This window comes from Solanum lycopersicum, chromosome 8 (genome assembly GCF_036512215.1).
Source record: "Solanum lycopersicum chromosome 8, SLM_r2.1".
Lineage (NCBI taxonomy): Eukaryota > Viridiplantae > Streptophyta > Magnoliopsida > Solanales > Solanaceae > Solanum > Solanum lycopersicum.
In genome coordinates this window covers 63686502-63711816 of record NC_090807.1, presented here as the reverse complement: position 1 = coordinate 63711816, position 25315 = coordinate 63686502, and the positions used below count along the sequence as shown (strand labels likewise).

General features: G+C 31.6%; 1 protein-coding gene and 1 long non-coding RNA gene across 2 annotated transcripts; both read right to left on the bottom strand.

Moving 5' to 3' along the window:
- Positions 1-11713: 11713 nt before the first annotated feature.
- On the bottom strand, positions 11714-14629 carry LOC104648999 (uncharacterized). Its single transcript, XR_002028313.3, has 3 exons — positions 14559-14629; positions 13643-14477; positions 11714-13521 (listed from the first exon to the last, which is right to left on the bottom strand). It is a non-coding gene; the product is annotated as an uncharacterized lncRNA (long non-coding RNA).
- Positions 14630-18556: 3927 nt separating this feature from the next.
- Positions 18557-23532, bottom strand: LOC101252910 (probable serine/threonine-protein kinase PBL19). The gene is made up of 5 exons (XM_004245793.5): positions 22110-23532; positions 20938-21198; positions 20245-20367; positions 18918-19397; positions 18557-18837 (listed from the first exon to the last, which is right to left on the bottom strand). Exons 1-5 carry the CDS (start codon positions 22467-22469, stop codon positions 18832-18834), a joined length of 1230 nt encoding a protein of 409 aa, XP_004245841.1. The 5' UTR covers positions 22470-23532; the 3' UTR covers positions 18557-18831.
- Positions 23533-25315: the final 1783 nt, after the last annotated feature.

The following is a 25315-nucleotide window of genomic DNA, read 5'->3' as shown; positions in this document are numbered from 1 at the left end:
ATATTCCAAAAGATGTAAAGCGTGAATGTTAACTCTTCCAACTGAGTCACATGAATTGTCAATAAAGAATTGTCTTTTTTTAGAAATGATATTTTGGGAAAAAAATAAAAAATAAATGGTTTTTTGGTTTCCACTTTAATTAAATTAGTGATTTTTTTAAAAAAAATTGTGGGAACGACTTTAGTTTTAACCCATATCCTTTAGTTAAATATTGTCGCCCTTATTTGTGTAAATTTTTATAATTATTTCGAGTAAAAAATTGACGATCGATTAAGAAAAATATTTCAATTATGGACATCATCATCGGCGGCTCCCTCATATTAGGTTTTTGGCGGAAAAAAGAATGAGATTGATGATTATAGACCACTGATCTAAAAGGTTTCGGGTTTGTTTATAACCCTAGAAAAAGTAAATTAGTAACGATATAACTTTGAAAAATAATTGTTCATCATAGCAACCAAGCCTATTCTGATATGAACTATAAAGAGAAACCATTACAGCACAACTGACGAAAACCACTAATGATCATTAGACCATTAAAGAAAAACTTTTTCGTTGCAGATCGTAATATTGCGACATTGCAAGCATATCTCACTAAATCGCTCACTATAATAAGAAGATAAAAACAAAGACTTAAAGTAAAGGAACCAACCATTAAAACCTCCATTTAGACACTTAGAAAATGATATTCAATATAACTCGCCGGTGTGGGAGTAGTGACAATGATTCACAACTTTGAAATATTATTGTCAAATTCTAGTGTCAACTATAAAATGACTGTAAAGAGTCTAAAGACTGAAATGTAAAACCTAAAGGCTAAACATGTCTAAGGCCTTAACTCATATAATTATAATTAATTAAATTTCTTATCGAATTATCAGGCACCCAATTAGAAATATGGACAAATCGAGACCCGAACTAATAAGAGGATAAGAAGTTTATGGTAAATTGAGATTCGAAATGTTAAGTCATTAACCTGAACCATTGACCCAATAACCAAATTATAGGTTCGGATTATCGATTCAGATGGTACATTATTCTCTTGGTACGACTTCGTCTTTCTCAAAATATTGTCATTTTGAAAGTCTAAAATCAACTTAACTATTTTCTTATCAATTATTAGTATGCTAATGGTTATGTGATTTGACTCAGGTCCTTGTTTATGGATTCAAGGGATGGCTCAATTTCAAGATGGTCATGACAAAATTGTAACTGTCGATTACCAAATTGGGATACACAACATGTGAATGTGGGTGTGAAACATGGGTGGACGATGGGACTCACGAGAAATGGCCTTTCGTTATGGACTTGCGAGAAATAGACTAACGAGAAATGGCCTGATGTTGTTACTATTAAGGAGGAGGAGAATAATGATCTTGATGTTGTTATAGCTATGGAAGAGGGAGAGGAGGTAGAGACTAAACCTGATATTGTTACGTTGTGGAAGAGGAGGAGGAGGATAATGAGGATGAGCAAATAGATCATGACGTTTTTATCATTGAGGGGAAGACGTCTCATATGTTGAATGCGACAGATGAGGTTGTTTCTTCCAAGTCAAACATGTGCAGGATAGAGGAAAAACCCAAAAAGTTTACGGATACAACCTCATATTCTAAATATATATCATATATCATATATTACTAAAAGCATAAATCAAAAAAAGTTAAAAGTTGAATTACTATTTTACCCCTTTTATAAATTAAATTGTTATAAAATATTTAAATATTTGATTGTATAAATTTAATTAAAATGTTAATGACTTTTAGACTTCTTAAGATTAATTTCTAATTAAATATCTAATTAATTAATATTTATCATTTATAATCTATATGTATATAATAATTATAATTTTTTTTTAAAATGGTTTCCTTAACCCCTCTCATGAATAATATAATTCATGTGGATAAAGTATTATCCTTAATGATAAATAACGAAATTCAATAATTTAAAGGTTGTAAATCTGCAAAATGGAGACACACATTGATACTGTCCTCTTGACTATTATTAAAGAATGACTCTATCTTCACAAATTTAAATTCATTAACACTTATTACGTGATAAGAACTTTAGTTGTTCTTTCTACATGGTTTGCTAATTTTAATTTTCTTTTTTATATTCTTCATTTATTTATTATTATTTGTTAATTACTTATTCACTTTTATACTCTTAATATTCATAACTATCATTTTTTCATATTCATAACCTTCAAATATTTAAACTAAAACTTTAAGATTTTTTTTGATATTCCTTCTATTCTATCTATATAAATTCAACATCTTTATCTCATTAAACTCCTACCAAGATTATTAGGCTGTCATTTTTATTCTATAGTTAAAGTAGATGAAGAAGCCTATTGAATTTTGATAGGATATGGAAAGAGTCGATAAGAACTCAGAGAGTTATGTACTGATTTTTTCATGTCTACATTATATTTTTTCTTAAATCTGTTTCTTTTTATCTTTTTTTTTCTCCTTTATACTTCTTTATTTAGTTTTCTATGAATGTTATATTGCATAAGTTTTTATTCTTATTTTGTAATTGTTATATTTTATTATTCATTAAATTTACATATATATTTCCATTAAACTTTAGTCATTCAAACATATCTACAAAAATTCACATGTCACGTGCGAAGCACGTCCTCATAAACTAGTTATTATAAATGAGAATTAAAAAGTTGAAAGTTGAAAGTTGAAATACCAAAATAACCCTATATAGTTGAGTTACTACAATAATACCATTATATTATTATTATTATTATTATTAAATAGTAATTTAAGTTCCATAACAGAAAACTTTTTATATACCACTAAAATGTTACCGTAATAATTTGAAGTGCATTTATGAGTATTCCTTTTGCCATTATTATTGAGTTGCATTAAAAAAATTTCTTTTTAATTGCTGAATTTTGAGCACTTAAAGTAATTACCGTTTTAGATTAAAAAAACTTAAACATTAGAGCATATGAAGAGAGAGGTTAGAACATATGGAGAGATTCATACAATATCAATATTTAATTGAAGAGAATACATGGTTAGATGTCACAATTTTATTATTTTTCACTTCTTAATGACTTTAATTCCTAAACTTTTTAGCTTCTACAATTAAATACAATCATTCACAACCTTTCATATACATAATTTCTCTCTTTATAAATTGAATAGAAAATATTAATCCATTACACTATATATTTTCACATCTTATAGTTCTTATGTAATCTTTTATTCATTGGTCATTTTTTTCATTTTGTACGGTAATATAGTGTTAGATATTTGGCAATCTTGACAAATCATATAATTGAAGTAGTAATCTTTTTTTAACCAATAATATAGTGTATCCCACATGATTAAAAGATAAAGTTTTTATCAATACAATCAGAAATTCTTCAGATTCTATTGATCTTTGCAAGTTGCAACCTTAGTTGAATGTTTTACCCTTTAAATATTGTATAATGCATCAATTATTCTAAAATAAGTATATCATTTGAAATGTTTGGTATTAAATAACATGGGATACACATACAACGTACGTGTTCGAGAACTAGTATATATATATATATATATATATATATATATATATATATAGTCCATAGGCTGGCATTGAGGCTTGCGGGTTGGGCCTACGAGGCTAGCGGGCCAAATGCAACTGAACTAAAAAGCCTGTTCTTAAATGGGCCAAAAAAATTAGACCCAACCCTACTTAATTCAAGGATTGAGTTGGACCGGCCTAGCGGGCCAAGCATTATCAATGGGTCTCAAAATGAGAAGCCCAATACAAGAAACTCAATTTAGTCCACCCCAAATTCGAGCCCATGTTAAAAGAGAACACCTAGGGGTTTTTTCGTATCATATACTATTATAAGAGGGAATTAAAAAAGTTAAAAGATGAATTACGATTTTACCCTTATTATAAATTAAAATGTTATAAAGATATTTAACTATTTAATTTAAATATTAAATTATATTATTTTTAATCAAAATGTTAATGACTTTTCCACTTCTTTAGAATAATTTTTAATTAAAATATCTAATTTAATTTATTTTCTTGAAATTATTTAAAATATTATTTTTTCGTTTGATATTTGTTTCGGGATTCAATGAATTTTGATTATCAAAGTTGAATTACTTTTTTGCTTTTTACTTAATAAAAATAACTAATCTAATTAGTATTATTATTTAAATTCTTACACAAGCCAATTAAATAGGAGTAATATTTTAATTATCACTCAAATTACAACAGCCTACATTCAATGTTTTGGAATTGTTAGCTTTTTCACATTTCTAAAATTGTCCTCTATTCAATATTTTGACTTCGTTTCAACTTCCTAAAATTATGAAACATTAATGTGAAGTTCATGAATCTGTCAAGCCCTTAGTATAGTTTATCTTTTACTATATAATTATATATGCATTTATCCCATTAATTTTAAATTTGTTATTTCTTTTAATTTTCATTCGTTAGAAAACTTTTCATGTACTCTATTAAGTTTTATATAAATACAACATAATATTTTTAAAAAAAATATAAGATGCAGTTTCCAATTGATTTGCACAGTAATTTTGATAAGTGTGTTACTATTCAAATTATATCATACAATTGAAAACTTGAGATTCTTATAGCCGATTGTATATTTGAGGCAACAATGTCAAAGAACCATTTCGTGGTAATTTACTTATCAGGTGATGTTAATTAATTAGTTAAAATTGTTGTGTCTTTATTTTGTTATTCTTTAATTTATCTTACACTTTAATATATGTAAGTGCATGTATTACTACAGAAAAACAATGTTATATATGAGATTATATTCTTTAGAGGTTTAATAAAAAATTTGAAGTTATTAGTTTAATGTGGTGTTGCAATGCATGAAGAACATTGATTTTAATAGTTTGTCATATTACATTCGATATATATATATTTTTTACTAATTATTTATGTTAAATTCAAAAAAGAAATGACTCAGAAGTTTAAATCACACAAAAAATAATCTTCCTTTCAAATTCATATTATTTTCTTAAAAGAAATTACTTAATGTGAAATACATGTGCGTTGCACATATTCGAGAACTAATTATAAATAAGTGAGAGTGCCGCAGTGTACCCTGCTAAATAAATCATACAAGATAGCATAGACGATATATACCCCACCCCCACCACCGAAATGTATTTTTCTGTTGATTAATAGAGAAAGGAAATTGGATCAAGAAGACAATTATTAACGCTATCAATTGAGGTATGTCATTTATGCTAAAATGAGGTATTTGTAATTCATTTATGCTAGTGCTAACTAGGGGTCTACATAAATCGGTTTGGTATTTCAATTAAAAAATCTAAACCAATTATGTTGACTTATTAAATCTAAAAGCCAAATCAAATCATGCAAAGTCAATTTTTTCGATTTTGGTCGGTTCTTTCCGTTTTTAGGTTTTTTTGATTTTTTACAATAATACGGTGTTTGAAAAGGAAATCAAATATATTTTCACTTAACTGTGTGATAAGCTAAACTTAAGAAATGTTAAATGAATAGAAATTTTTTGTAAAATCAATAAAATTCACATGAGTACAAAATATTTTTTTGGAAATATCAAGGTTCATTATATTATATTAAATTAATAAGATAAAAGGATACAGTCAAACTGAATACAAACTTAAATTTTTATTTGCTATGTCCATTAACAAATCTATTTTACTAGATTAAAAAATTCAAAAATTATACTTTAAAAATCTAAAAAGTTACCTAACTTTAATAAATTACATGACCCATTTTTTTTACCCCTCAAGACCTAACCCAAATGAAAAATAACTCAAACATGTATTTTTCTATACCCAAGAATTAATTGTTTTAAATAAAAAACCAAACAATTTCTTTTACATTTTTTTGGGATATAGGGGAAGGGGGGCTGGTAGGTGGTTTGGGCTGATAAAAAACACTTTAAAAATATTTTGTTTTTAAAGCTTTTAATAAGATCCCCACTATAATATGAGTATCCATATTATCTACTCGTATAACTTTTTTTTTACCCATTTATAATTGATTCGAGTAATTCATTCATTTTTGTTTGACTCGTTTTCTGATCGACTCAACTCGCTCGTTCGTCACTCCTACATTTTATTATCCTTTGTAATACGTTTTGAATTACAACATTTTAGTCACATTAGTGTTTCACACTACTCTTTTTGTACGACTTTCTCAAAAAAATTAGTATGCTAATGGTTATGCGATTTGACGCAGGTGCATACTTATGGATTCAGGGGATGGCTCTGCTTCAAGATGGTTTTGTCGAAAGTGTAAGCGTCCCATTACCAAAACGAGATACACATCTTGTGAATGTGGGTGTAAAACATGGGTAAACGATGGGACTAATGAGAAATGGCTCATCGTGGATATCTCATTGGCGAGTCCTTCACTTAACAATAAAGGTCCGAATCTTCGTAGTGATGACAGGGAGTCTGAACAGGACTGTGAAGTTGCTGGAAGGAAAAGAAGCATGATGAACCCTGCTGAGACTGAAAACCAAAACAAAGGCCGAACATATTTTCTTCGGCCACGCTATATGGACAGGTTTAAGTGTATGAATGAGGAATCATCTGATGATGAGTAGTCGGATGAGGAGGGGTCTGATCACAAGGACTGCGATGATCATAATAAACTTTCTCCTCCTGAAGAGAAGGAACATGTTCCTGTCAAAGAAACAATTCCTTTAGTATTTCGATTTGAAGATGAGGACCCCGTTCCCCCACTGAAAGAAGAATACGAAAAGGAAATCGAAGATTATTTTGTTGAAATGGAGATGTGTTAGTTGGAAAAACGGATAAGCCTTACAAATTCTTCACGTGTTTTGCAGATGCAAAGTGAAAAATTAAGTGACTGTCAGATGGGGAATCACAAGCTTAAGCTAGATGAACAAATTGGACACATCTGTTCAGTTTGTTCACATGTGATTTTGAAAATGAAGTACATCTTCCCTGACGAGTTTTGTTCTGTCGAGCACTTTTTTTAAATAAAAATAATCTAAATGTACTATAGTTTTTTTCTCTTTAGTTTATATTTTGTTCACTCTTAAAATCATGAACTTATGTGTCATTTGCAGTCTAGAAGACCTCAACAAAGGAATAGAAGAAAATATCTTCGAGAGTTGCCATCAATCTTTAGAGCTTCTGATTCTTTTGCAGGCCAAGATTCAGCTATTTATGAATAAGAAGGAACAGTGTGGGATTTAGTTTCCCCAAATGTTAAAGCGGCAATGTATCCTCATCAACGTGGAGGATTCGAGTTTATGTGGAAACACATTGCTGGAGCTATAACATTTGAGAGGCTGAGAGAGCCCCTATCTAAGAGTAGGGGAGGATGCATTATCTCACACCCACCTGGCACCGAGAGAATCCGACTCACCATTGTGTTTCTTCAGTCTCTTCTGAAGATGTATCCAAAGAGTCAGCCTATAATCATAGCTCCATCCAGTTTGCTTCTTAACTGGGAAGCCGAGTTCTAGAAATAGGAGGCTGACTTTCCCTTCTACAATTTGAACCATAAAGATTTCTCCTCCCAATAAGAAGAAGCTACAGTTCGTGTCTTTGGTTGTTTATCCGATGCAGGAAGAAAAGACACACAGTTTATACATTTGGTGAAGCTGAAATCCTGGGCTGAAAGTAATAGTGTTTTGGGAATAAGTTATGACTTGTTCAGGAAACTCATGCTAGAAGATGGAGAAGTTAATGCCAAAGTGATACAAAAAATGCTTCTAAAATCACCTGGTCTTCTGGTCCTTGAAGAAGGGCACACTGCTAGGAATGAGAACAGTCGTGTGTGGAAAGCACTGAAAAAGGTTGAAATAGAGAAGCGGATACTTTTGTCTGGAACTCCGTTCCAGAATAATATCAAAGAATTTTACAACACTCTGAGCATAGTTTGTCCAAAGTTTGTTGAAGATTCGGAGCAGAAATGGGCTTCTCTGAGCAGTTCCATCGACAATAATCCCCGAGCATTGGAAAAGCTTAGGGATATTATTGCAGCAATTGTGCATACGTGCAGTGAAGATGTAAAAAAGGTAAGCATTCCGGGTTTAAAGAGTACAGTGATACACTTGAAGCCCACAGATTTGCAGAAGGAGTTGCTTAAGAAAATTCCAGGTCATCCGGGATTCCTTTCCAATCTGTTGTCTCTGATCTCTATTCATCCTTCATTAGTGGCAAACAGGAAGGAGTTTCTCTGATTTAGAAAGTCAGCTCAGTGAAAGAAGATATCGGCTGGATCCTGATAACCTTGTCCTTCGGCTCATCAATATCAGAATCCAACCGACATCTTCTTTCCTTGAGCTGACTTTCTAACTTAGAGAACTCCTTCTTATTTGCCACTAATGAAGGATGAACAGAGATCAGAGACATCAGATTTTGTTCATGAAAGGATCCCGGATTCTCTGGAACTCTTTTAAGTAACTCCTTCTGCAACTCTGTGGGTTTCAAATGTAAAAGTGTATCCCATATACCTGGAAGGCTTACCTTCTTTACATTTTCGCTACACTTATGGACAGGGGGTGAAAGAATATCCCTAAGCTCATCCAACGCTCGGGCATTCTTGTCAATTGAACTGCTAAGAGAAGCCTATTTCTGCTCCAAATCAGCAGCAAACTTTGGACTAACTACACAGAGAGTGTTGTACAGTTCTTTGATGTTATTCTGGAACGGGGTTCCAGAAAGAAGTATGCGCTTCTCTGTTTCAACCTTCTTCAGTGCTTTCCACACAAGACTGTGCTCATTCCGAGCAGTGTGCCCCTCTTCAAGGACCAGCAAACTAGGAAACTTTAGGAGTATTTCTCTAAGCTCTTTGTTATAACCCTCTACATCTTCTCCTATGAGAATCCTGAACAAATCGTAATTAATTCCCAAAACACTCTTACTTTTAGCCCAGGATTTCAGCTTCACCATCCATATAAGATGTAGATTTTTTTTCGCAGCACCGGATAAACAGTGAAATACACCTACGGTACCTTCATCTTCCTTTAAAAAGAAGTTCTTGCTGTTCAAATTGTGGAAGGGAATATCCATTGCCCATTTTTGGAACTCAGCTTCCCAGTTAAGAAGTAAATTTGACGGAGCTATGACTACAGGCCGACACTTTGGGAACATCTTCAGATACGACTGAAGAAACACTATGGTCAGTCGTGTTTTTTCGGTGTCAGGTCGGTGTGAGATAATGCACCCTCACTTACTCTCCGATAGGGGCTCTCTCAGCCTTTTAATCTTTGTAACTCCAGCTATGTTGTTCCACATGAACTCGAACCCTCCATGTTGATGAGGATACAAAGTAGCTTTGGAACTTTGGGGAATCAAATCCTACACGGTTCTTTCTCCAAAAAGGGAGAATCCTCAGCTGCTGAAGAATCAGGAACTCTGAAGCAGTCAACATCCAAGACTGATGAGAATTCTCCAAAGCATTTTCTTTCGTACCTCCCTTGAGTTCTCCGAGCCTGCAGATGACACATATGTTGAAGAATTTAAGAGTGAATTATAAATAAATTGGAGGGAAGATGTATTTAAAAAAGCATTTGAAAAGAAAAGGGCTTGAAACAACAAAACTTGTATACTTACAATGAATTTAAGAAATTCAGACTCTTCAAGAATCTTCTTCGGATTCTTTTGAACAGCATCCGTTGATGATTCGATTTCCGACTTATAGTATGGGGTTGCATCAGGATCAATCTCATCCTCATCCTCCTCCAAATCCTCCTCTTCCTCCTCCGCAACGATAACAACATCAGGATCACTGCGCTCCTCGTCCTCCTCAACAATATCAATATCAACATCAGGATCAGGATCAGTCTCCTCCATTGACGAATCATCATCATTAGATACTTCCTCAATGAAACTCTGCTTTGTTAAATACTCAGAATTTCCTGGACTGAACTTCCTCCTCCCATCGTTTTCCACTCCAGAAGTCTCCGTCTTTTTTCTTTTCCTTCTATTCGTAGAATCCCCACTTTGACTCAACTCGTTCCTCTTTTCAACAATCTCCACCATATGCTTTAAAGATTGTTGTCTAGTTCTCCTCTTTAAAACAGAGTCGTCCCCTTAATCCATCTTCCTCACCTGAGTCAAAAGTACATCTTTCGTCATCAATCAAAATTTAAAAAAAACATATACATAAACTAAACTAAACTGCATTTACAAATACCTTTTTCTGTCGGAAAATCAAAAACAGATCGCTTTGAATTCTTCAAAACTGTTAAAGAAACATAGAATAATATACAGTTATAAATGAATTGAATGTATATTAGACACACACAGCTATATATAGAGAGTACGAGCACAAACAAAGCGTGAGTTAAGAGAAAGGCCTTTTAGCGTGACAGAAAAAACTTTAGTAAAGTGTGTGCATTCTGTGATACAATATTCCAAACGATGTAAAGCGTGATTGTTAACTCTTCCAACTGAGTCACATGAATTGTAAATAAAGAATTGTCTTTATTTAGAAATGGTATTTTGGGGAAAAAATATTTTTTCTGTTTAATTTAATTAATGAACTCTTTTAAAAAATTATAGTTTTAACTCATATCCTTTAGTTAAATATTGTTGCTCTTATTTGTGTAAGTTTTTATAATTATTTTGAGTAAAAAATTGACGATCGATTAAGAAAAATATTTCAATTATAGACATCATCATGGCTCCCTCATATTAGGTTTTTGGCGGAAAAAAGAATGAGATTGATGACTATAGACCACTGATCTAAAAGGTTTCGGGTTTGTTTATAACCCTAGAAAAAGTAAATTAGTATTGATATAACTTTGAAAAATATTTGTTCATCATAACAACCAAGCCTATTTTTATATGAACTATAAAGAGAAACCATTATAGCACAACTGACAAAAACCACTAATGATCATTAGACCATAAAAATAGCTTTTTCGTTGCAGATCGTAATATTGCGACATTGCAAGCATATCTCACTAAATCGCTCACTATAATAAGAAGACAAAAACAAACACTTAAAGTATCAAAATCAACCATTAGAATCTCAATTTAGACACTTAGAAAATGATATTCAATATAACGCGCCAGTGTGGGAGTAGTGACAGTGAATCAATGAGAGATGTCACATCTTTGAAATATTTTTGTGAAATTCTAATGTCAACTATAAAATGATTGTAAATCCTAAAGGCTAAATGTGTCTAAGGCCTTAACTCATATAAATGTAATTGATTAAACTTCTTATCGGATTATCTGACACCGAATTAAAAATATGGTTGAACCGAAATTCTAACCGATAAGCCGATTAGAAGTTTAGGGTAAACTGAGACTCAAACTGCTAAGCTATAAACATGAACTGTTGATCCAAATAATATCAGTTCGGGTTCTCGATTTCGATTTTGAACAACCCTAATAACTGGTGGTAGGCCATAAAATGATTTTACTTGACAATGTCTTCTGAGTCATGTTCTTTGCACCAAAAGCCTAATACAATTAATATTTCTGGTGTGATTGGTGATTTACTGCATAAAAATGAGTTTATATAGTTCGTACATGAAGAATAGCGGGGTGGGTGACCAATAGTGTGAAACTCTATTGTGACCAAAATTTCATAATTCAAAATTAATTACAAAGGCTATTATTGCATGTTTGGTATTTGCGCAGGTAATAAATTTTGATTTTATAAAACCTAGTATTTGTATAATATACAATAATCTAACCGATATACATATACAATTTACCTTTCTCCCACTATTTTCCCTCTCTCGCATCTCTCTTCTATCTCAGAGTCTCGCTCGCCTCTATCCTCTATATAACATGTAGTTGTGAATTGTAATTATCAAACTATAGAGAGTAATTAGATTATATTTAAGTGGCTATATGCGGAAGTTTCCCTTAATATATCATGAAAAGCTCATTTGGGCAGATTAGTAAGCCTCGTAATGACAAGCCTATTACAAAAGAATCAACCTAATCAAGCGATAATTAGAGTTTGCGTCAAAAGCGGATAATAAGAGTTCAATTATAAATAAGAGAAAGTCAGAGACAGTAACAATAGTATTTTGGAGTTAGCACGTGGGATTTGGAAGTTTGAAAGAGATTTGCACCAAAAAGGCAAGAATCAACCCTACTAATTGAGGTATGTTGTTTGTTACAATCTTAAGTAATTGCAATTCATTTATGTTACATTACAATTGAAGGAGTTATCTGATTTAGAAAGTCAGCTCAGTGAAAGAAGATATCGGCTGGATCTTTATATTGGAGTAAAAACTAAGTTTGTTGTTGAATTAATCAAACTCTGCGATGGGCCGAAAGAGAGGGTTATAATATTTACCCAATTACTTGAGCCTCTAAAGCTGATCAAGGAGCAACTCATTTCTCTCTTTGGCTGGACTTTAGACAGAGAGATTCTATATATGGATGGGACACTTGATGCAGAGCAGCGGCAGATATCAATAAATTCTCTTAATGATCCTAAGAGTGATGTCAAAAAACTTCTTGCATCAATAAAAGCCTGTTCGAAAGGAAGAAGTCTTATAAGGGTATCAGGTGTGGTTTTTCTTGACGTTCTTTGGAATCCCTCGGTAGAACAGCAAGCCATCAGTCGAGCATACAGGAATGGTCAGACAAAATTTGTTCATGTTTACTGTCCAGTGACATCGAAATGGGAGGTTGACAAGATCAAACCTCACATTTTGATGTTACTTGATAGTAAACATGCACAAATTTAGTCTGACCTTTCCTGTAGGCTCGACTGATAGCTTGCTGTTCTACCGAGGGATTCCAGTGAATGTCAAGCAAAACCACTCTTGAGGCCCCTATTAGACTTATCCCTTCTGAGCAGGCTTTTGTCGATGCAAGAAGCACTTTGACATCACTCTTAGGGTCATTAAGAGAATTTATTGATATCTGTCGCTGGTTTACATCAAGTTTCTCATCCATATAGAGAATCTCTCAGCCTAAAGTCCAGCTAAAGAGAGAATTGAGCTACTCCTTGATTAGGTTTAGAGGATCAAGTAACTGGCTAAATATTATAACCCTCTCCTTCTACCCACCACATAGTCTGATCAGTTCAATAACAAATTTAATTTTTACCCCAATATCAGGATCCAACCGACATCTTCTTTCCTTGAGCTGACTTTCTAACTCAGAGAACTCCTTCCTATTTGCCACTAATGAAGGATGAACAGAGATCATAGACATCAGATTTTGTTCATAAAAGGATCCCAGATTCTCTGGAACTCTTTTAAGTAACTCCTTCTGCAACTCTGTGGGTTTCAAATGTATTACTGTATCCCGTATACCTGGAAGGCCTAACTTCTTTACATTTTTGCTACATTTATGGACAAGGGGTGAAAGAATATCCCTAAGCTCTTCCACGTTGATGAGGATACATACTAGCTTTGGAACTTTGGGGAACCAAATCCTACACGGTTCCTTCTCCAAAAACGGGAGAATCCTCAGCTGCTGAAGAATCAGGAACTCTGAAGCCGTCAACATCCAAGACTGATGAGGATTCTCCAAAGCATTTTCTTTCGTACCTCCCTTGAGTTTTCCGAGCCTGCAGTTGACACATAAGTTGAAGAATTTAAGAGTGAATTATAAATAAATTGGAGGGAAGATGTATTTACAAAAATATTTGAAAAGAAAAGTACTTGAAAGAACAAAACTCGTATACTTACAAAATCAGGGAAGATGTGTTTTATCTCCAAATGGACATATGAACAAACTAAATAGAAGAGTCCTATTTGTTCATCTAGCTTAAGCTTGTGGTTCCCCATTTGACATTCACTTAATCCTCCACTCTGCATCGGCAAAACAGATGGATTCGTAAATCCAATATTTGATTCCAAGATGCACATGTTCATCTCAGAGAAAAGATCTTCTATTTCCTTTTCTCTTTCTTCATTCTCAGGGGAAAGAGGTTCCTCGTCTTTAAATCGGAATACTAAAGGAAGTGTTTCTTTGAAAGAAACATGTTCCTTCTCTTCTGGAAGAGGGACTTCCTTGCGATCATCGATATTTTTTATTGAATCAACAATGAATTTAAGAAATTCGGACTCTTCAAGAATCTTTTCGGATTCTTTCGAAGAGCATCAGTTGAAGATTCGATTTCCGACTTATAGTATGAGGTTGCATCAGGATTAGTCTCCTCCTGCAACTCCGCCTCTTCCCCTCCGCAACTATAACAACATCAGGATCACTGCCCTCCTCAACAATATCAACATCAACATCAGGATCAGGACCAGTCTCCTCCGATGACGAATCATCATCATCAAATACTTCCTCAACGAAACTCTGCTTTGTTAAGCACTCAGAAGTTCCTCTACTGAACTTCCTCCTCCCATTATTTTCCACTCCAGAAGTCTCCATCTTTTTTCTTTTCCTTCCATTCGTAGAATCCCCACTTTGACTCAACTCCTTCCTCTTTTCAACAATCTCCACCATATGTTTTAAAGATTGTTGTTTAGTTCTCCTCTTTGAAACATAGTCGTCCCCTGAATTCATCTTCCTCACCTGAGTCAAAAGTACATCTTTCGTCATCAATCAAAATTTAAAAAAAAACATATACAGAAACTAAACTGCATTTAGAAATACCTTTTTCTACCGGAAAATAAAAAACAGATCACTTTGAATTCTTCAAAACTGTAAAAGAAACACAGAGTAATATACAGTGAAGAATGAATTGAATGCATAGACACACACAACTATATATAAAGAGTAAGAGCACAAACAAAGCGTGAGTTAAGAGAAGGCCTTTTAGCGTGACAGAGAAAACTTTAGTAAACTATGTGCATTCTGTGATACAATATTCCAAATGATGTAAAGCGTGAATGTTAACTCTTCCAACTGAGTCACATGAATTATCAATAAAGAATTGTCTTTTTTTAAAAATAGTATTTTGGGGAAAAAAATAAAATAGTTTTTTGTTTCCACTTTAATTCAATTAGTGATTTTTTAAAAAAAATCATATCCATTAGTTAAATATTGTCGCTCTTATTTATGTAAATTTTTATAATTATTTCGAGTAAAAAATTGACGATCGATTAAGAAAAATATTTCAATTATGGACATCATCATCTGCTCCCACATATTAGGTTTTTGGCGCAAAAAAGAATGAGATTGATGATTATAGACCACTGACCTAAAAGGTTTCGGGTTTGTTTATAACCCTAGAAAAACTAAATTAGTAACTTTTATCCTATTATTAATAATTTTCATTTTTTTCTTATTTAATTTTTTTATTTTTATCATTAATACTTTATTCTTTCTCATTAGTTATTTTATTTTCTATTTTATTCTTTCTCATTTATTATTTTTATTTCATCTTATCTTTTAGTAGAGTTACAATTTGGTAATTTTTTTGTTTATTTATTTATTTTGGTTAGTTTATCTTCTTTTTATTTTTTCTCTATTTCTCTATTTTTACCTTTTTAAGAAAATAAAATAAATTACATGTGTTCTTTCCTTATTTATTATTTTTATTTTCTCTTTTATTCTTTTATCTTTTATTATTTTTATTCTTGTTCATGTTATCCAATTGGGTAACAATTTTTTTTTATTTTTTTCTATATCATTTTTCATTTTATCCTTTATTAGAGATATCATTTGGTAAACTCATTATTTATCTCTTTGTTCTTCTTTTTTTATTTTCTTTTTTCCTTTATTAGAGATATATCACATTTTATTTTGATAGTGTATACTTTTATAGTATCATTTACTAATGAATAATTTATATACAAGATACATAAATGATATCATGGTATATATATGTGTGTGTATGTGTGTGTGTGTGTGTATATATATATATATATCATATATTTTTATAAGAGGGAACCAAAAAAGTTAAAAGTTGAATTACGATTTTATCCTTATTATAAATTAAAATGTTATAAAAATATTTAACTATTTATTTAAATATTAAGTTACATTATTTTAATAGAAATGGTAATGACTTTTGCACTTCTTTAGAATAATTCTTAATTAAAATATCTAATTTAATTTATTTTCTTGAAATATTTACCCTTTAAATAGATACATGTATATGGTTTATCTTCTAAATTATTTATGTTCTTAATTAATATTTGTCTTTAATTTTTGTAACACTTGACATTTCAACTTTGTAAGTGAATCTTCATATTCCAAAGATATATTTTTTCCTATGAATACAATCTTTTAACATTATTTTTATAGAAAGATTTATATGTGATACAATTTTTGTGTGTGGAAGACTAGAGAAGCTTTAATCAAGTGAAGAAAATTTCAAGGCAAGAGGATTTATGTAAAGATTACAAGGCATAATGTGATTCTACTAAAGTATCGAAGCTTGATGTATTTATTTATTGTTACTTATTTGTCGAGATCGAAACTATGGTAAGACCCCTCCATTTATGTAGTTAAATACCACTTCCATTAACTTGTCTTCCAAATATTTTAATTTTTTATGGTCAAAAGTTGAATGTTTATTACTATAACTTTGTTTCAATTTGCATTATCAAGAAAAAACAGGAAAAAGATTGTCTTAGAAGTTTTCTATTTTTCGTTGGTTGCGTTATGCTAAACTTGCTCCTATATATGATACTTTTTCTTTTTATTTGTAATTTTGTTTTAAGAATATATTTGATTGAAGGGTGTATTTTTTGCTTTAGAAATTGAGACAAATACAATTATAAAAATAGTGTATAAGACATGCAAAATAATTAATGCCTACAAGATTTTCTAATTTCAAATTATTAATAATTACATTTATGCATTTTAAATTTTAAATATTTGTAAAGAATCATTCTTACATGTGCTTGTGGATAAAATCTATAGTTTTTCGATAATTTTCATTAAAATTATCATGTCATGAGATCCAAATCCCAAAGTCAAAAAAATGATACACCAAAATGCTTAAGAAGTTAGAAGATCTTTTATCCTTTGACCAAATATTTCTCCTATTAATTTTTTAACAAATTAATATAAAATATATTTTAACAAACTTTTAATTGTAAGAATACTAAAATATTGTCATTTTGACTCTCCATTAAATTAAAATCTGATTTATTTAATTAAATATAAATATTTTATTTGTATAATTGCATAATTTAAATATCAATCATTGCACTTTAAATCTTAGTTATTTCCTTCTAATAAGTTTTTTATTTATAAATTTGAATTACTTAATTGCATTCTACTTAATGAGAAGGAGAATTTCATCTTTTACTAATTAATGTCAAACATTTTATCTTCTTGAAATGTATAAATATTAATTTAATTTCAACATTTGTATGAGACAAAAAGACATTTTAAGAAAGTTAATCATAAGATAGTGTGCCTCCATTTTTGTTTTTGCTACTTTGTTTTATCTTTTAAAATAAATATATAATTTCTATATCAAAATTATAATAAAGGGAGGACTAATGTAAAAAAAATTCTTCAAGTTAACTATACATTACAAATATTTTTTGAAAAATCAAATTGTTTATCATTTTATTCATCATTATTAAGATTGATAATTTGGTAATATATACTTTTACAATATCATTACCAATGAGTAGGGTGTAACTAAGAAACCTTAATGATACCAATACAGCATATGTATATACAGTTTCAAGAAATTATCACTTGGGGCATCAATGTAAGGGGTATGTATTTGTAATTAATGTGTATTTATGTGGTATATATTTAGTTTCCTCCATTGTAAAATACTAAGGGTCCGTTTGGCCATGTGATATGAAAATAATATAAGTTGAAGTTTTGTTTAAATATGCAATTTGGAATTTTGAATTATATTTTTTGCTCATAAACGTAAAAAGAATCACAGGTTGTGAAATGAAAACTATCAAATCTGTCTCAATTCTTTATCCAATCTTGCCAAAAAAGCAAAAGTCCATACCATAAAAAAATTCATAACAAAAGTACAATACATCATCACAAAGTTATTCTTTAAAAAAATAGCATTTATCGAGCAAATTTAGTTCAATAATAAAAATCAAACATAAGTTGTAGTCTGCTATATTTGTTGAGGCGTTTGTTAGTCAAATCATTAGTAATTATATCATCATGTTTATATTCCATGAATATTTCATCACTCCTGTAGTATTCTCGAAAAAAATACATATATAGATATATAGTTGTTTTTTTACAACTATAAACTCGTGTGTCAATTTTTATATATGAAATTCTCAAATCAACCTTTTTTGAGAATTTGGGATTTTGATAAAGATGAAATTGTATGTCCAAATATTAATTTCATCTCTAATTTCAAATTACAAAATGAAATTGCATGTCGAAATACCCTAGTCTGAGAACTCATATACGTTGGAGGGGTTATCAGAAATGACACTGGTCATCTCGTTATGGCTTTCTCAGTCCCAACTCAATGTAAAAGCAACAATCAGGCAGAAGCAATGACAACACTCTATGCAATAGAATGGTGTAATCGACCTTGATACGACAAATACGATCTGGAGTTGGACTCAATGATGATTATAGATCTTGTGTATTCTGCTGATGCTGGAAGGGACAGTAGAATTTACAGTGAAAAGAAAAACAGATGTAGAGTTGTTGTTAAGATTTTTAGGTGCCACACAGGATAGGAGCTCAATAAGGAGTCACAAAAATTTGTTTTTTGATAACTTGGAAAACAAATGGATTTATTTACATAAACACTGCAAGTACTTTTGCATCACTTGTAATACAAAAAGAAAACTTCCCTCCTTTTGCCATACTCTCCCTAGTGTAAACATACTTAATCAAAAAGAGCACACTTTTGCCAAAGAATATTACTTAATATATATATATATATACGTATATAGACACTCGTTTCGTGCATAAGGGTCTCAATTTTGAGGATGAAATAAGTTTGATCCCGCGATATGTGGAGTCTTCAAGCCTGAAATAGCAAGTAAAGGAAGTTAGACAATATTAGCTTATTTCGAGTAAGTTGTATAGACCATATTTGAGTAGACTTGCCTGAGCTAAGGGGATCATTGGTCGTGCAGTTTCGGAGATGGTCTTCTTTTTGAGTTGGTTAGGTAAGGGAAGCTGTGTAGGCCTAGATGGACCTGCACCAGTAGCTTCAGTAGAAGTTGTTCCTTGTGATTCTTGTACTGCCTGTGTCAGTATCTCAACCACTTCGCTCATTTTTGGTCGCTCTTTGGCGTTCTTGTTTAAGCAGCTATCAGCCAGTTTAGCAATTCTCTTAGCAGCAATAATTGAGAAGTCGTTTCGAAGCCTCGAGTCAATTATCATGCTAAATCTTCTACTATCAGCAGGAAATTGTTTTACCCAATCAAGAAGTTTCTGCTCGTTCACAGGACGGCTCCTTTCCAAAGTTCGCCTGCCTGAGAGGATCTCATAGAGGACAACTCCAAAGCTCCATACATCACTCTTAACTGATAGATGTCCAGTTTCCACATATTCAGGGGCAGCATATCCTAAAGTCCCCACCGGCTAAGAACAAAGAGTTACGTATTAACAATCAGGCCATGAGAATTGAAGTCTAAAGCATGCCTAACCTGCGCAATTCAGGGCCTAAAAATGACTGTAAAGATAAACTAGCTAGTAAAGTAATAAAGCACGTGGTTAACATAAATAGCTAGAGAACAATGAAAACAAACAGCATGGTAACTTGAGACTGGAAAGAGGTATATGATGGCTCATCTAAGCGAGAAGCTAATTTGTTCAGACTCGTTTGTGGATTCGATAAGGGTGTGGATCCAGGAATCGGATCCTTCATGATATAAATCTTAAGATTTATGGGTGTGGATCCAAGTTTAGATACAGGGGTGGGGATGAGGCTAAAAATTAGAGTTATATGTCTAAATTGTGAGATATTGTGTGGAAAACTTACAAGGTGTCCGAAGAAAAAATATTGATTAAGACTAGAATCCCCAAAGGTGATACAAGCAAAAGGACTGACATAGAAATTTCTCTATACAAGGTACTCCATTTTCTTCAATTTCGTCTTAGTTTTGTCTTGATTACAGAAATCATTGTATCTATCCACAAATTTCTCTGTTGATTTTAGTAAAAGTACCCATAGTAGATTGACCAAATCAGGTACAGATCCCACACCTACGTCGTGTCGACACGGATGAGACACTGAAAGTGAAAAGTCCGAGCAACTTAGGTGAGAAGAAGACATAAAAAGGCAGTCCCTTCAAGTATTAGCCAAAAAGGCAGGTATATCTCAAATGTACAGACTTTGGCATAAAAACCCCCTACCACACCCTCTTTTCTAGGGAAGTCCACTACAAAAATTCAGCATCCATGCAAAACAAACATTATCATCACTTACCGCTGTAGACACATGAGAGCGGTCACCAGCTGGCCCTTCCCTTGCAAGCCCAAAATCTGAAAGCCTTGCACAAAAATTCTCATCCAGTAGCACATTTGATGACTTGAAATCTCGATATATCACCTTCAGTTTTAACCAAAAAGTATTCATTAAGAAAGGAAATGAAAGAAAAAGTTCAAGAGTTCTGTATAGAGATAGAAAGAAGAAAGGTGTTTTTACGAGCACAAAATGTTTTTAGCTTTATTGGTGTTAATTATGATTAAACATGCTACCTCTTGTCAACCACGTCAACTCGTTTAATCTCTCTTGGCTTCAGAACTTAGTTGGAAATACTGATAAATGTGAATTAACCAAGTTTATTTGTAACATTTTGCCAGAAAATGGAACGAGTATATACCAAATTTCTTAATAATTTAAAGAAGGCAAAGCATGTCGACTAACCCCTGACAACACACTGCTACAAATTCATCAACTTGATTAAATGGAAAAAAAACGTAACTAGAAAGCTTGATAAACAAGTCTATTATATATCTAATTGTCAGCTGGATTTCTTTTGGCATTTGAAATTAAGGATGTGACTCTGTTAACAAAGTCAGACGATATGTGTTTTCTATGTCATAAGCACAAAATCAATTGTAACCTGATTAGCAGAATTTGAAGTGCCAATCATTTTATCTGAGTAGTTAAGCATACCTGGACTTCTAGTCCCTCGTGCAGATAAGCCATCCCTTGTGCGGCACCAAGGATAATTTTTAATCTTGTTCTCCAAGGAACTACAGGTACGGCTTTGTTGAACAGATGATCCTCTAAGCTCCTATTTTGCATGTATTCGTAAACCAACAGGCGCTGAATCCCTCTTTCGCCATCTGTAGCGCAATATCCCAGAAGTTTAACAAGATTAGGGTGCTCCAACACACCGAGGAATTGAACTTCTGCAATCCATTGTCGGTGGCCCTGCATAGTATATGAAGAATTAGCAACATCTATTGTCAGAGCCACAGACAAACCAACAAAGAATTGAGACGTCATAACATATAGAGAGGACAGTGAGCTTATACAACCAAACAGAAGTGGACGTTGAACTCTTTAATTCATTAAACTCATTCAACATATGTGACAAGTAAAATAGAGCAGATAACCAGTAACAAAAGAAAATGTGCTTCCTAAACTCTAAACCTGTGGGAATCACAGTGGCTTTGAATCTCAATAGGCTTAGTACATAAAAAGAAGATGTAAAGAGGAACAAAGTTAATCAATTATGGAATTCAACGTATCAATTATGGAAACATGGAGAAAAGAAGCAAGAAAGGCAACATGTGCTGCTAGCTCAATTGACGGGAGCCTGCTTATATTCATCACAACACCTACAACCAATACTAACATGGCACTGCCTTCATTTTGAAAGAGATTGCAACTATCTGGCCCCGAAATAAGCTTAGCTAGTGAGTCTACCATTTGCCATTCTATATTTGTCAAGCATTTCTCATGCATAACAAAATTTAATTCACATTAAAATGCATATGCAAATAGTTTTTCCAAGATTCCAATCCAAATTTAGATAACATATGCCACTGCACATTCTGTTTTACGCAGACACAAATACAACTTATCTCAATCACTTCTGATTCCAATTACATTTTACCTCTTCACATCAAATCTCTAAATTGCAACATTTAACAAGATTGTTCTTACAAAAAGCAAGAAACTTAACAGCAAAGTGAGTTCAACATCTACTATATACACTTTAAATATAACTTGAACCATGTATCAACAGTGTAATGGGGTTAAGCCCTACCATGCTTCGCCCCTGCTCGTATCGAATATGAACCGATACATACACCATAGATCAAAGGAAAAGTTTATACCTGCAATCCAAGTGTATTGAGTTTCTTAACAGCAACCACAACAGGATCACCCTTTCCATTAGAAGGCTGAATTGAACCTTTATACACACTCCCAAAACCACCTTCCCCAATCTTTAGCAATCTATTGAAATTCCTTGTAGCCTCCTTAAGCTCAGAGAGAGTAAAAACCCTCAAATTTTGCTCTCTTTCTCTATACATTTCCGGTATACTTCGAGGAGATGAAACTGAACCTGTAGACCTAGTTACCCTATTTCCTTCTGAATTACCATTTCTCCTACTTTCATTACTCAATTCTGGTGCTGATTCCCCTCTCCTACGAGACCTCGATTTATCTTTGAATATATAAAAACACTTCAGCATTTTGCTTAAAGCTTGAAAATTTCAACACCCCAATAGGGTTTTAAAAAAAAAAAGTTTTGTTTTTCTTTAAGCTTCTGCTACTCTTATCAAGTCAATAACTCGGGAAAGACAAAAATTGATGATAAATAGTGAAAAGATACCAACTTTCTGCAGCTGAAAAAGGAACAAAACTAGAACAAAGCAAAGAAAAATGAAAATATGTGTGGAAGGAACAGAGAAAAGTCAATCAAAAAGTGGGAACTGGTAGCTTTTACACCAAAAAGGGGACAAAATTTCAAGTGGGTATCAGTAAAAAAGCAAGAAAACTCAAAAACCAGAGAAACCCATATGAGAAAACAGAAGAAAAACAAGAAAAGCTCAAAAACCCACTTCAGAATTGTAAAGATTAAGCAATATATATTGAAATAAACTGTAAAAAAACAAGAATTTTGCAGCTGTATAAGTAGTCAAATGTTGAAAATGGTTTAAAGAAGCGTCACATAAGCATGTAAAGATTATAGAGAGAGAGAGCGTGTTAACGTGTATGAAAGGAAAAGGAGTAAGGAAAGACAAAACTTGAGAAGACTACAAAAATATCGATGTGCTATTGAAGACGATGATGACCAAGAAATTATGGAGAAATGAAATCAACCTATTCTTTTAGAGCCTTGTTTGGTTTTAAAATAAGTTATATCGCGATATAATTATTACGTCGAGTTTATTCTAATCCAAACATAAGATGAATTCATTTTAAAATTAAACGAGTTCTTGATATAGTACTAATATAAATCTTTCTTTAAAGGATCGTTTGGTCTATAGGTAACGTATAAATTATTTTTGTCGGATGTCTAGTTTGTTTCAAATATCTATTGATTGTGTCAATAACTTTTTTTCTTTTTTTAAGGTTTAAAGAATTTATAATGAATCTACTGATTTTTATCGTTTTCGTTATTATTGTTGGATTAGTAATCAGGGTTGCTTCTAGTGGACTTGAAGTTGGTCAATAGATTATGTCGGTCAAGTTGTAGAGGATATTGCGAGACACCTTAAAACAGAAAGTGAAAATATGAGATATTTTTGTTGCGTAATTAAATTTTTATGACAATTTTATCAATTTATGAACTGATTATAGCGTTAACAAAATTATATTTGGATATGCATAACACTTTGGAAAATAAGTTCAAATTTTGTAGAGTTTGGGGGGGGAAATCACCTATCGAAATCAGCTTTTCCTATTTAAATATTAACCAAAGCATTATTCTAATATATAATGTAATTTATTTGGAAAAAAGAAGAACCCATATCCAAACAGGTCCTAATATTTTTTTTATTTAATTGTACTATGATTGCTATTATTTTTTTTTAAAAAAAAAGGTACTGAGTAGGGGAAAAAAAAGTTTTCTTGTGTACTTTTTTTTCTTTTAGAAAAAAATTATTTTCTTGCTGGTTGTCTGAAGAGGATTTCTTGGATAATTCATAATAAAAGTGGACCAATATTTGATAATGATGTTTGTATGATTTTAAAATTAAAAATATTTGACGAGAAAATGTCAAATACAGCGTGTTTATGTTTTCCACAGCTTATTTTTAATTTAATAAACATTTTTTATTATTATTTTCAAATAAAAAATAGTGTTGTTTTTGCAATTGAAAATTCCATTAATTTCTTTTTTGTTTTTTTTTCCCTCTGATAATGAAATTTCTAAAACAGTTAAAAGACCGTTGAACGCGTTTTGGCGCGAGTCCATGTCTCGAGGCTTCATAAGGGAAAGATTAGTATATTAAGTAAGACACGGAGAATTTTTGTTTCGCATCGATAATCGTATTATATTATAGAATTAAAGTTTAACTATTTTGGATTTTTATTGCGTAGGGCCTTATTCAAGAGAAATACTTTCTATCGAGGATTTTTTCATAATTAAGTTTAAATTTAAAACTCTAGTTAAGGAAGTAGCAGTCTCATCTAATAACCAGTGGGCGGAAAAATACAATGAGGAATTACTAATAAAGGAGTTTGAAATCTTGATATTTTTAAATAAAACTGATTTGAGAATTAAAAGTACCGATACGTAGGAGTGGACATCATACGGTAGATATTGAATTATAATATCAAATAAAAAAACTTTATTCCGCTATATCAGTATTCTAATATTTGAAATGAATATAAAATAATTTTGATACTCCATGTACGATATTCAATATTTTATTTATTTTTCAAAAAGAAAAAAACTGAAATATTGAATATCATATCAAAGTATTAGAAGTTATGCGCCAACATAGGTTATGGTACAGTGATGTGACTGTTTCATCCTAAACTAGAGGACTGGTTCTTGTTGGGAGTCCACCCCTGAATGGGTCCTACAATGTGCAATGCAAATTTAATCGAAATTTTAATATTATAAGTTATCGACATTGAAATGGAAATCAAAAAACAATAGAAGCTATATAATTTATATATATATATATATATATATATATATATATATATATATATATATATATTGTAATAAGCTAAGAGCAAATATATAAAATAGTTTACTTCGACATGTGTAGATAATTTCCTATTATATGAATACATAAGTAAATTAAAATCGAACAAATTATAATTTTCAATTTCTCATACTTAAAAATATCAAAATTAATTTATAAATTTATATATTATACTATATTAATTCGATAGGAATAATAGCATAGTATTTTTATAAATTAAATTAATCGAAGTTGTTAATACCATGTCATGTTCACCCCTACAAATAGATAGTTAGGTTTTGAAAAGTCGGTGTCCAATAATAAAACTACTACAATTAGGTGTCTGACTTAAATGCCCTCGAAGGACTACGTAAGACAAAAACAACCAATGTAAAAGA